This window comes from Saimiri boliviensis, chromosome 6, assembly GCF_048565385.1.
Source record: "Saimiri boliviensis isolate mSaiBol1 chromosome 6, mSaiBol1.pri, whole genome shotgun sequence".
Lineage (NCBI taxonomy): Eukaryota > Metazoa > Chordata > Mammalia > Primates > Cebidae > Saimiri > Saimiri boliviensis.
Genome location: NC_133454.1, coordinates 60,707,703 through 60,720,579, shown reverse-complemented (window position 1 = coordinate 60,720,579; position 12,877 = coordinate 60,707,703). Strand labels below are relative to the sequence as shown.

The following is a 12,877-nucleotide window of genomic DNA, read 5'->3' as shown; positions in this document are numbered from 1 at the left end:
CCGGGGGTGTATTCCTATGTGTGTGTGTGGGGGGGGATGTGGGGTGTGTGTGTGAATGTGTGTGCACCCGCGTGCGTGCTCATGCATGCACAAATGTGCCTTACGAGGGTGGAGAGGTTGTCCCTGTCCCCAAACACCCCTTCCTGGCAGTATCTCTCTGTTCTGGCAGAACCAGGGCCCTGTCTTAGACCAAGAAAAGCCTGATTCCCAAACTCGGGGAAGCCAAGCACATGTAAACAAGCCACCTAATCCTGTTCTCGTTCCATTCCTGTTGGGGGCTTTAGTCTCCAGGGAAAGGCAGTTCTGGCCTGTGGGGACAAGCAGCAGCTGCTGCTCTTAAGGAACATTCCTTCTCAGACGGGAGAAGAGCTCGGGTTTCACTGGTGGGAAGGGCCGCCCTCCTGTCTCCCGGCCCTATGGCTGCAGGGCCGGGGATGAGGAATCGGCAGAAGAGACAGCTTTAATGCCTGTGACAGGCAGTGTGGCTCTACTTTTGGCTACTTCAGTCTAGAGATGCCCCCAGTCCATCTAAGTAGTGATCTTTCCAGGGCAGTTTGCTCCCGTTCCCCACCTCATCCAGTCTTCAGACTCCCCGGTCCTGTCCTCAGGATGCTTAGGCACTTGGCAGAACCTCTAGGGTCCTGGCTGGGGTGACAGTCTCCCACCCTCTCAGCCCCTTGCCAATCTGGAAAATTCAATTCTTTAGAGGTCAATAGACAAGTGCCACCCTTCCTAGGTAGGTGGAAGGTAGGTAGATTCGTCCCCTTCCTATTCTGCTGGGGAGGCGCGGAGTTACAGAGTCCTCTCTGGCTGCTGGGCCAGCACCTCAGAATGGCCTTAACTTCGTACCTCTCTTTTCCCTACTTCCAGTCTACTAGAAAATCCAAATTCTTGCTTCCTAGAAATTGGCTTCTTCCTTTGTAGTCCCTAAAACCCTGACCAAAGGACCATCTCTCCCCACCAGGTCCCAGGACCCCTGATTCATCTCCCTATGTGTCACAAAAATGTATCCCCATGTAGCAAGAAGATGGGCTCTGGAGTTGCCCATCCCAGACTCCACCATTTGGTAGGTGTGTGACCTTGAGCCAGGGTCTTCACTTCTCTCAGCTTCTCTTTCCTTGGACGTAAAATGGAGAAAATAACGTGTACCTTGAAGCCGGTGGTGAAGAGTAAATTAGATAAGCTGTGGAAAGCACCTAGTACACACCGTGTTTGAGACAGAGGAGCTTAATAAATGTTCACTGTTTCCCCGCCCTCTGCCAGCTCTTTTTAGACCAATACAACAAGATGTGGCTACTCAATTGATTTGTCTCCAGCATGCCTGCAGACCTGACCCCACCATCTATATTCTCCACTACCTTTAAAATCTTTAGCAGTTGGCCACCACTATCAGCCTCAAAACAGAACTCCCACGCATTTAGCTTCGAGGTACTCCATCATTACACTTGGAGATCTGGGACTGTGTCGCATCTGTTTTTATATCCCCAGAACTCAGCAGGCTCCAGAGGTGCCTGAATGGGCGCAGGATGCTTGAATGAATGACTCCCCCTCCACCCCATCTCCTCTCTAGGTATTTTGATTGGCTCTCTCTGTTCCTCGCCTTCTTCCAGACTTTTCGCTACACTGGAAACACTCACTTTTTTTTTTTTTTTTTTTTGAGATAGAGTCTCACTCTGTCACGAGGCGCCAGGCTGGAGTGCAGTGCCGTAACCTTGGCTCACTGCAACCTCCACCTCCTGGGTTCAAGCAATTATCCAGCCTCAGCCTGCTGAGTAGCTGGGACTACAGGCGCACACCACCATGCCCAGCTAATTTTTTGTATTTTTAGTAGAGATGGGGTTTCACTATGTTGGCCAGGATGGTCTCAATCTCTTGACCTCGTGATCCGCCTGCCTTGGCCTCCCAAAGTGCTGGGATTACAGGCGTGAGCCACTGCACCTGGCCAACACTCACCTTTATAAAGGCTGCCTAATAGGCTACCAGCTCTCCCCAAGCCTGTCTGAAATGCCACCTCCCCCAGGAAGTCCTTCCAGCCAATGAATCTGCAACTTCTCCAATCACAATGGGCAAAATCCTCCCGTTAGCCTCTCCACTCTGTACTGAGGTTTGTTTATCCTACTGGGAGCGGGAACAAACTGGCCATGAAGGTGTGAGGGCTGGGTCCAGGGCCTGGTCCCTCTCTGAGGTTGAAGGATGCTGAGTGGAGACTGGGGCAACCTCAAGCCACATGTGAGGATTGCCCAACCCAGAATCCCTGCCTGCAGCTGCTTTCCCCATCTCTTTGGCTACTCCTTTCCTCTATACTCTTGACCCTGAGTATTTCACGGCTGACATGATTTATCTAGATCCTCATTGCGACTCATGGCTCTCTCCCACTGAGTCTGGAAGCTCCTCTTGGACAATGGCTTGGCTCTGTTCTCACAGGCCCTAGCACAGTGCACAGAGTGAGTGCCCCCCAAATGCTTGGCAATTGAACAAGAACCATGATTCAATCCAATCCACCTGGAATAGAGCTGAGGCTTAAATCTCCATAGAGAAAGAAGGATGAATTTCAGGTCAGATCGATACTTGACTGAGGTGGGAGTTAAGTTCTCTCTCGTGGAACGGTTCTGTTTGTGCCCTCTAGGAAGGACAGGAGAACCCAGAGTTGGGGTCTAGAACCAATCTCCTTAGAGAGGGTGCAGGCTCTGTAAGAAGCCTGGGCTCTGAGGAGTAGGAAGCCTGAGTGTCATTGGGTGCCTGCAGCACCCACTGGGTTCCTGGGGAGGGGGAAAATCTAGCTGTGGCCCAGGTCTTTGCAAGTCTGCTTTAGTCCCCTGCTTGGGAGAGCAGTCTGCCTTACCTCCCACCTCCACTCCACCCAACAGAGAAATAGAAGGAGAGCAGAAATACTTTCAACCCTTAGAGCTAGATGGAGGACACGGCATAGCATCTGGGAGTGGGGGGTACCAAGCTGAAAACAAAAATGTCTCCCACTCTGCAACACAAGGCTAGATGATTAGCACACAGGGAAAACCATGAGCCAGCAGTTTGCAACAAAGCTGGCAGGCGGCTGGAATGTTGATCCAGAGGATCATGTTCCAGAGGGGAGACACCCCTCCCCAGGCCAGGCTGGTGCTCAGTGAGGCTATTTCAGGTTGGGGGGGATTAAGGGTGAACCATGACGAATGCATGTGCCTCCGTGTGTGTGCACGTGCACACACACGCATACACACACACACACACACACACACACACACACACACACCCCTTTTCTCTCTCCTCTCCATAGAGGCTCCTGTGTCTTGAACCCAAGACCTGTCTCCTGCACTGAAGGATTATTAGCAGCCCTGGGCCTCCTCTCCTTCTTACGAGAGCCCATGCAAGCCCCCAATCCTACCTTAGCGTGACAGTGACAGGATCCTGTCCTGGGAAGGCTTAAAAGATGTGTGAGTGTGCAGGTGGGCTGAGGGATGGCCAGAGAAGGCGGGAGAATAGGTTCCTGCCATAGCCTATGTGTAATTACCATATTTACCCCCGAAGCCTCCGCAAAGCAGGCAGGGGCAGTCAGAGAAAATGCAGGGACAAGTTTGAGTAATACAATAGGAGCAGCACACAGCATGTCCTCCTGACTTTCCCTCCTTGTACCTTGGACTGTGCACTGAGCCACATCCACTCTCCTTTGACTTGGTTTCACTCTTGCTGCCATTCCTTGTTCCTCTCTCAGTCTTTCCTTCTGCCCGTCATTCTCAGTATCATCCCCCTTTTCCTGCGTTTGTGTGTCTCCCTGTCTCTGTTGCTCTCTTCCTCCAATTCTTCAGCCTGTCTACCTCCCTCCTGAATGTTGACCCTGCATATTTGGCTTTCTTTCCCTTTATTTTTCTTCCTATTTCTCCTTTCCTCCTTTGGCTTTCCCTTACCCCCCACTTTCTCTCTCTCATTCCATAACTTCTTTCAATAAGAGCTTCCTGGTCATCCACCATGCACAAGACCGTCTGGTAGTCACCGCTGGGGTCACAGGGAGAGTACAATAGGAATCTGAAGGAACAAGTCTATTTCAAGAGACTACCAGTAGGCAGAAGCCAGGAATGGTTGTTTTTGGTCTATAATAAGGTGGTTTTCCACTCTGACCAATGTGGTGAAACCCTGTCTGTACTAAAAATACAAAAATTAGCTCGGCATGGTGGCATGTGTGCCTGTAATCCCTGTTACTCAGGGCGCTGAGGCAGGAGCATCACTTGAACCTGGGAGGTGGAGGTTGCGGTGAGCCGAGATCATGCCACTGCATTCCAGCCTGGGCGACAGAACTAGACTCTGTCTCAATAAATAAATAAATAATAAAAGGCAAAGTGATTTTGTGATTTCAAACATATAAAACACTGTTTCTACTCAAAAAGTGTTATCTAGGATAGGAAAATGAGATGAACACAAGCATCTAAAATATAAAGTCACAGTGACTTTTGCCATATTGATGGCTCAGCAGGCTCTAGCAGTTAGTGGAGTACAGGAAGCATCCCTTCTTGATGGGGTATCAGGGAGGCCTCCTGAGTGAGCAGCCTTGTTACTGCCCTTGGGGAAGAAGTTGGGTTTGGTCCTGCAGGGAGATGAGGTTGGGGAGGTGTCACCCAAACAAACAGGCATGGAAGGATGGTTACAGCACCTTGAGCAGTCAGATTGGTCCAGCCAGGAAGGCTGAAGCCAGACCTAGGAGGGCCTTGGATGTCAGATGAACAGATGTGGAAGCCCTGTCTCCTACTCCCAGAGTCATGGCAAGCAGAGTTTCTGAGCAGGCAAATGACGTGAGCAAAGTTAGAAAGATGAATCCAGCAGCAGCAGCTTAAGAGATGTGTGGGTGTGCAGGTGGGCTGAGGGATGGCCAGAGAAGATGGGAGAGCAGGTTAGGAAGCTCCTGCCATAGCCTGTGTGTAATTACCGTATTTATCCCTGAAGCCAGAACAAAGCAGGCAGTGGCAGTCAGAGAAAACGCGGGAGCAAGTTTGAGTAATACCAAATAGGAATACCTCACAAAGTGTCTTTTTCTTAGTGTCTTGCCTGCATCCCCTCCCCCGACCCCCCACCGCCCAGTTGTCTGATTCCTCTTTCCCAGCTGATCAATGTCCTTTCTGCAGTGGCTACCCCTGGGCCAGCTTCACTTCCAGGCAGAGATCTGATGCTTCCAGTGATAGGAATCAAAGTTCTTCTCCCTTTCCTCAAAGCTTGGAAGGCTGAGTGCTGGGATTTCCCTGGGGGACTAATTTTTGCAGGTGGCAGCATGTCTGAGCTCTGAACCATCCAGAGCCCACATTATCCTTCTCTGCAAACCCCACTTCTCCAGTGACCCTGTTTCTGCAGCCTGACTTGTCAGCCTCAGACCCCCAACCCTGCGGGGATGGAGGTGGCTGCTAAGCCCTCTGCCCCTCCTTCCTCCCCCGACTACCCTGGTGCACCCCCAGCTCCAGAGCTTGAGGTGGAGTTGGAGGGCCCAGGAGGGGAAATCCAGTGCCTCTCCAAGGACCTGATTATTTCCAAAGACTTGTGCTAATTTTCTGATATGATCCTCACATCTCTGTGAGGCACTAAATCCTCATTACTTTTCCTGACCGATGCATTCTAATTAGATCAACACTTAAAAAAAATTCACAATAGCCACAGGATGGCTTTCCATCTCATTAACTCCTCACTTATTATTTTCATGAAAATTACTGATAAAAATGTGCATCTCCATTTGGCGAGGCCTCACAGCCTCCTCAGCTCCTATCTTGCATCTCTCCCATCACCGGGACTGCGCAGCGTCACCATGGTAACCCACAATAATAGAAACTAATAAATTACAAACGAGATGCTCGTTGAGCAATTATTGTCCTCTTTTATGCAAGTTTCTTGCTAATTTTGATCATAAGGGAAAGTACAATAAGACTCTGAAGGAATGAGTCTATTTCAAGAGAATATTAGCAGGCAGAAGCCTGGGCGGGCGTTTTTAGATCTGTCATAAAGTGACTTGGTGATTTTAAGCAAGAGGAAGAGGAAGTAAACTTTGTGCCCTATGTCCCGGGCAGTACGCACTACCAAGTCTCACAAAGAGCCCAATGGGGTGGGTTGGATATGATTCCGAGTATATCTTTTGTGCTTGTTGTCAAAATGTGCAAGTCGAGGCTGGCCTTCTAGAAGTCAGCCTGTCCCCTCCTCTGACTCTACCAATCTGAGGAGACAGAGTACATGGGTGGTTCCTTCAGGGTCTAGGGAGGAAAATGGCATAGTCTTTCTTAGGTACTACTTCCAACACCTCTCGGCACTCACTCCTAGAAAGTTTACCTGCATCCCCATGCCTGATTGTTTAATGAGAAGAGGCTATGGAGGCCTCCCTGGGGACCCTCCAGGTATCTTCCAGGACTCAGGAGCTCAGTGGAAAGGGAACAGAGTCTCAAGCCTGTGGCTTATGCATAGGCCCGTAAGTTGGGTGGGGAGGTATTGCCAGCAGCTTTCTCGGTTTGTAGGTTTGGGGAAATACACTGCCCTGGCGGGGAAAGCCCAGTCTTGCCCAAAGCGTGTAGTCAGCATTTTCATATTTTCCAGGTCCCAGGATAAAGGCGGCAGGGGAACCTGGGAATAGGGTGGTTTGAGAAGACATTGAACGTGGCCCTGAACCTTAGGAGGACAGAGGTGACAGGGTAGCATGAGTGCCTGGAGAATGGTTAGGGAGCAGTAGGCCCACGGGATGCTGGCTTCACTCATTAGGTGGGCAGGATTCGAGGAATGACTGCTTTCCCCAAATGCCCTTTTCCAGAAATGCAGGTGGCTTGGCAAGCCACAGCCCTCTAGAGAAGCCTGTGGGGCTGGGACGTCTGAGTCCAGTCCCAGCTCATCCTTCAGGAGAGCATTCCATCTCCTTAGCTCCGGTCCTCATTTTGGGGGATATCTTGGGCCAGGAAGCCAGGAATGACTTTGGACACTGTCCCTCTCTGATCAGGTCATTTTTTGAGGGAATATCAATCCCCTGGCAGGGCATTCTGTGTAAAAAAGGGATTGGGTGGCCTGATGGATATGAAGAGGGGTGGATCAGAGGAGGGCCCTCATGGCAAAGGGACCCAGCGAGTCTAACCCAATGAAGGTCACCAGGGGACCTTCCTCCACTCGTGGCTCCAGAGCTGAGCTTAGGAGCAGCCTGGCTTAAGAGATGGGACCCAGCTTTGCGTGTTACCTGTGAGTGAAGGTTGATGGAGGGCTGGTTGGGGGAGTAGGGCCCCCCTAGGTCGTTCCTGAGCAGGTTATCACTGTGCATCTTGGTTTTCAGGCAGGTGATGTAACGGTTACAAAAGTCCTTGCAGAGTTCATTGACTTTCTCCAGCTCCAGCAGGTGGATTCTCAGGACCTGGATTGCCTTCACCATCTGCAGAGAGGGAGGAGAGGTGAGCCCAGGAGTTTGCATCCCATTCCTCTCACTGCCTGGACCTGCAGCCCCAACCACCCCCAGGGAGAGGAGCCTACCCCTTGCCCTAGCTCATGCTTCCTACACTTGATCTTGGCCAAAAGGCCCAGAAGTGGTAGGCAGTGCCTTCTCATCCCCCTGACTTCAGTTCTCTGCTGGTTATTCTCTTGCTCTGAGCCCTCTGTTATCACAGCTGTTCTTGAGGCAGTTGTGATATTCTGAGAACAGTATTGGCCTTAGCAATGGAAGGCCAGGTCCAAGCCCCAGGCCTGTCATTTACTATCTGTATGACCTTGGGCAAGTTGCTTAAGCTCTCCGTACCTTAGTCTCTAATAAATGGGGATGATTATATTCTTCCTGACAACTTTTTAGGTTTGTTACGGGTGTTACATGAGGGCGTATACATGGTAGCATGCTGTGAGGTGTGAAGGACCAGGCAAGCATGAGGAAGATGGAGATCAGTTTCTTTTAAGTGCCCCTAGAGCTCAAGAATAGTGCTTTAAGAATAGAGCTTTAAGAATAGTGCCTATTCTTAAACAAGCATTCCGAGTGCCTCATGGGATACCGGTTACCTTGTGGATGCTCTGTGGATACTTGCTGATGGACTGAATAATCCAGCATGACTTAGCTGGGCACCAGGCTACCTCACTGTCTGTGTGGCCTTTTCCATGCCCTTTGGATTGCTGTACGGGAGCCTGCTGCCTCTTCAAATGGACATTCCTGACCTTTTCATGGCAAGAAGCTATTTTGCAATTGAAGCTTTGCTCTTTACTGCTGTTATTACCATAAAAAGAAAATACTATGGAAAGTATGGAAAACAGGGTGAAAAAAAAAAACCTGTCTTTGATCCAGTCACCTTAAAAAATGACAACTTTTTCCCACACGCATACATTTTAACATAGTTTCAATAACTTTGTGCATGCAATTTTGTTTTCTGGTTTGCCCCTTAGTTTAGCAAATCTATTTTTCTAAGTGCCAGAATTGTTTTCTCTGTTCTCTCTTCTAGACTATGAGCTTGGAGAAGGCAGGGATGATGTCTAATTTGCTCACCATGTTATCTTCAGCACCAACACATATGGATATTGAGTAAACATTTGCTGAATGGGTGAAAGTTACTGGGTAAATATATTTTTAAATGTTGAATATTATTTCATGTGTGTGCCATACTTAACCAGTACCCTATTGTTAGGTATTTAGAGTACTTCCAATTTTTAATTTTATAAAAAAGTTAGAGTGAATATTTTCTAAGCTTATAGCTTTTTTTTGTTTGTTTCTACATTATTTCTTTAAAATGAATTCCCAGAAGTGACAGGAAGAAAAAGCTATGAACGTCTTGTGGATTATGATAAATATTGCCAAATTGCTTTTCTTCAGGGGGTTGTTCAAATGGTGCTGGAACAATTAGACATCCATATGCAAAAAAAAAAAATTGAATCCTGATTTAAACCTCATACCTTACATAAGATTAACTCAAAATGGATCGAAGACATAAATGTAAGATATAAAACTATAAACCTCTTAAAAAAAAAAAAACAGGAAAAAATCTTCAGGATCTAGGGCGAGGCAAAGAGATCTCAGAGTTGACACTAAAAGCATGATCCAGGCTGGGTGCGGTGGCTCATGCCTGTAATCATAGCACTTTGAGAGGCTGAGTCAGGCAGATCACTTGAGGTCAGGAGTTCGAGACCAGCCTGGCTAATATGGCGAAACCCATCTCTACTAAAAATACAAATTAGCCAGTGGTGGTTGTGCGCACCTGAAGTCCCAGCTACTGGGGAGGCTGAGGCAGGAGAATCGCTTGAACCCGGGAGGTGGAGGTTGCCTTGAGTTGCCACTGCACTCCAGCTTGAGTGACAGAGCGCAATTCCGTCTCAAAAAAAAAAAAAAAAAAAAAAGAAAAGATGATCCAGTAAAAAAAAAAAAAATGAGGAACTGGACCTTGTCAAAATTAAAAATGTTTACTCTTCAAAAGACCCTACAAACTAGAGGAGAATATTTGCAAACCACATATCTGACAAAGGACTTGTATCTAGGATATATAAAGAACTCTCAAAATCAAACAGTAAAATAAAAAGCAACCCAATTAGAACATGGTCATAAGACATGATTATGCATTTCACTAAAGAGGATGTACAGATGGCAAATAAGCACATGAAAATATATGCAATGTCATTTGTCACTAGGGAAATGCAAATTAAAACCACAATGAGATATCACTACATACCTATTGGTATGGTTAAAATAAAAGAAATAAATGTGACAACACCAAATGCTGATGAGGAACTGGAGACTAGTTCACTCAGACATTGCCGGCGAGAGTGTAAAATGGTACAGTCATTCTGGGAAACAGTATGACAGCTTCTTACAAACCTAAATATGTGTGTACGATATGACCCAGCAATTGTACTCTTGGGCATTTATCCCAGAGAAATAAAAACATATGTTTTTACCAAAACCTGTATACAAATGTTCAAAGCAGCTTTACCTCTAATAGTCAAAATTGGAAACGACTCAAACTTCAATGGGTATATGGATAAAGAAATGTAATTCATCCGTATCATGGAATATAACTCAGCAATAAAAAAGAATGAACTATTGATACCCCCCCCACCCCCGCAACAATGTGGATAGATTGCAAGGGAATTTTATGGAGAGGCAAAAGCTAGTCTCAAAGGATTATACACTATATGATGTAATTTATGTAACATATTTGAAATGATAAAATTCTAGAGATTGAAGACAGATTGGTAGTTGATGAGTGGAGTGGAGGAGGAAGGGTGGAACTGTTCTGTAACTTGACTATAGCAATGTTTATGTGGATCTAGGTACATGATAAAACTGCACAGAACTAACATGTATACACACACACACACGCAGTGCATGTAAAACTGGTGAAATCTGAATATGGTTGGTATATTGTACCCGGCTGTGACATTGTGCTATGCTTATACAAGATATGAATCAGGATGTCTCTGTATTAGTTCTTATAACTGCTTGTGAATCAATTACATCAAAATTAAAAAAAAATGCTGGGAGGTGCTGCTTATTGCTTTTACAGATCCATTTATGTTGACACAAGCAATATATGGGAGCTCTATTTAATCCCACCCTCCTAGCTTTTGGCTAGCATCTTGATTCCCAGAGGAGAGTCTGAACATTATAAAAAGGGATGGAAACAAGGAAGGAAATGTATCCCAGAGAATTGCGACTGTGAGGTGTGTGTAGAGCAGTGTGGCTTGAAGCCAGCGTTACACCCTTCTCTGTGCCTTATTGGCATTTCAAGTGGGGAGCCCACATTCCCTGGGCTGGGTTTGTAGCTTGTCTGATGAGCAGGGATTGTGCTCAACTAATTAAGGGTTTTTGGAGTACTAAATTAGACCAAGTGTCACTCAAAGACAGAAAGCAGCAATTGTGTGTCTACATGCAGGGCTCAGTCACAGGGTTTCCTCCTAAGAAGTGCCACCTCCATGGGGCAGCGACTGAGGGAGACAGAGCCATCCTAAGCAAAGAGGAGAACTGTGGCTTTAGAATGGATCATTTGGACCCTGAAGTGGAGTTAAGTGCTTAATAAAGATTTATTCTTGCCTAATGTTCTGCTTGACTTTGGCCATGAACGTCTTGGTCTATGTCTCTCAGTGTAATGAGCACAGGATAAAGTACTTAACAGATATGTGTTGCTGGATTGATAATAATACCCAAACGTTGCTCAGGTACATACAATATCTCAGGTACTGTGTTAAGCCCATTCCAGGCCTCATTTGTTTCACACGACCATCTCATTGAGTAGGTACCATTATTGCTCACATTTTGCATCTGAAGAAAATAAAATCCAAAAATATTACATTGCCTTGCTTTGAGTCACACAACTGGTAAGTGATATGAAGCCAGGTTGCCCCACCCCCACCTGTGTACCTTGTCTTTTAGTAGAGACTCTCAGGATTATGTAGGTAGAGGAAATGGCAGTGTACAGAGTGCATGGTTTGGGAGAAAGTGGCTCAGTGACAGCAAGCACAAGATTCTAGGAAAACCAAACAGCTTTTGAGACATCAACGTTTAGGATTTCCAGAATCATTCCTGGTAATGTGCCTTTTCTTGGCTGTTCTGATCTCCCATCTCTCACTCCTGGCACAGCCCCCTGGGGTCCGAACACCTCATCAACACAGGTGCCTGCTTCTGCGTGTACACATGGAGAGGGCTGGACTGTCAGGTCCCGTGTGTTTTCTGACTCTCTGAACATTACCAGGACTTCTGCCCTCAATTCACACCTGGTGGTGTTAGAACAAACCCCATATGATGACCTGGGCTAGCCTCTAGGTGGCTGCACAGTCTGAACTCACCAAGACACAGGCTGCATGTTCTCCAGCCTCTCCCTGTCACTGGGAGATGACCTTATTGCCTCAGACCATCCATCTCCATATTCTCTCAGTCTGCTGATTAAGAAGCTTTTCCTTATAGTCAATCAAAATCTCTCCTGCCTTAATGTAAAGTGCCTTCTGTAGATACCAAGAACATGAAGAAATATCTAGGACCTCTATCAGCACAACTTCTTTTAATTTAATTTTATTTATTCAAAAAGTATTGAGTCTTACTATATGCCATATATCGGACCAGGCGTCTGACTTGAATAAGTTGTTCAATCAACTTTCTCTTCTCTAGACAAAAACAATCATAATTCCTTAAACCTTTCCTCTCTTTCCCTTTCTCCCTTCCTTCTTTCCTCCCTCCCTTCCTTCCTTGTCTTTTTTCCGTCTCTCTCACACACATACATATACATTCATGCATACGTACGCACCAAAAAGTACACATATCTATTCATTTATTTTAAATATGTAACAAATTTATACTTACTTTATAAAATCAGAATATACAGGTAAGTCAAACAAAAGTAAAATACGCCCAGAAGAGCTTTGCTCAAATAAAATATATGCATACTTTATATTTGCATATATTTGCACCAGGTCTGGTGCTCAGTGGCCAAAAGTGGACCTATCCTTTGGTGTAATAAAGAGCAGTTGAAGGATTACTTTTTTATGGGATAATGGAATTGGTTTAAAGATTTAAGAAGGTAGAGTAAATCGTAATGGTATTCTGAGGCAATGAATATGTAGGACCTGTTCAATATTAGAAAGATAAGCAATACCATCAATGTCGGGGAGGCTGCCTGGCAGAGCAGGAACACTGTGGGTTCATTGTCAGGAAGCCTGGATTTGAGTCCGGACCTGCTGTCTGCTAATTGGGTTCCATTGGGCAAATTCCATGATTTCTCTGAGCCTCAGTATCCTTACATGTAAAATGGGGATAATGTTCATCTCTACCTCACAAGATTTGCTAGGGGCTAAAGGAGATTATAATGCAAACGTGCTTTATAAACCACAGTAAACCAAACGCCTGCAAGTTGTAAAAATAATCTCTTCTAATAATGTCTGAAATCTCACTGGCTTTTCTACTGCTATTCTATGTTCAGCTTGTGAA

The 12,877-nt window shown here is 46.3% G+C and overlaps 1 protein-coding gene across 5 annotated transcripts in view; it reads right to left on the bottom strand.

Moving 5' to 3' along the window:
- Positions 1–12,877, bottom strand: part of PKNOX2 (PBX/knotted 1 homeobox 2) — a 269,623-nt gene that overhangs the window by 29,971 nt on the left and 226,775 nt on the right. For all 5 annotated transcript variants that reach the window (XM_039470683.2, XM_039470684.2, XM_074400798.1 and 2 more), the window contains one exon: positions 7,178–7,366. In XM_039470683.2, coding sequence (XP_039326617.1) covers positions 7,178–7,366 — 189 coding nt within the window. The remainder of the gene's footprint in view (positions 1–7,177; positions 7,367–12,877) is intronic.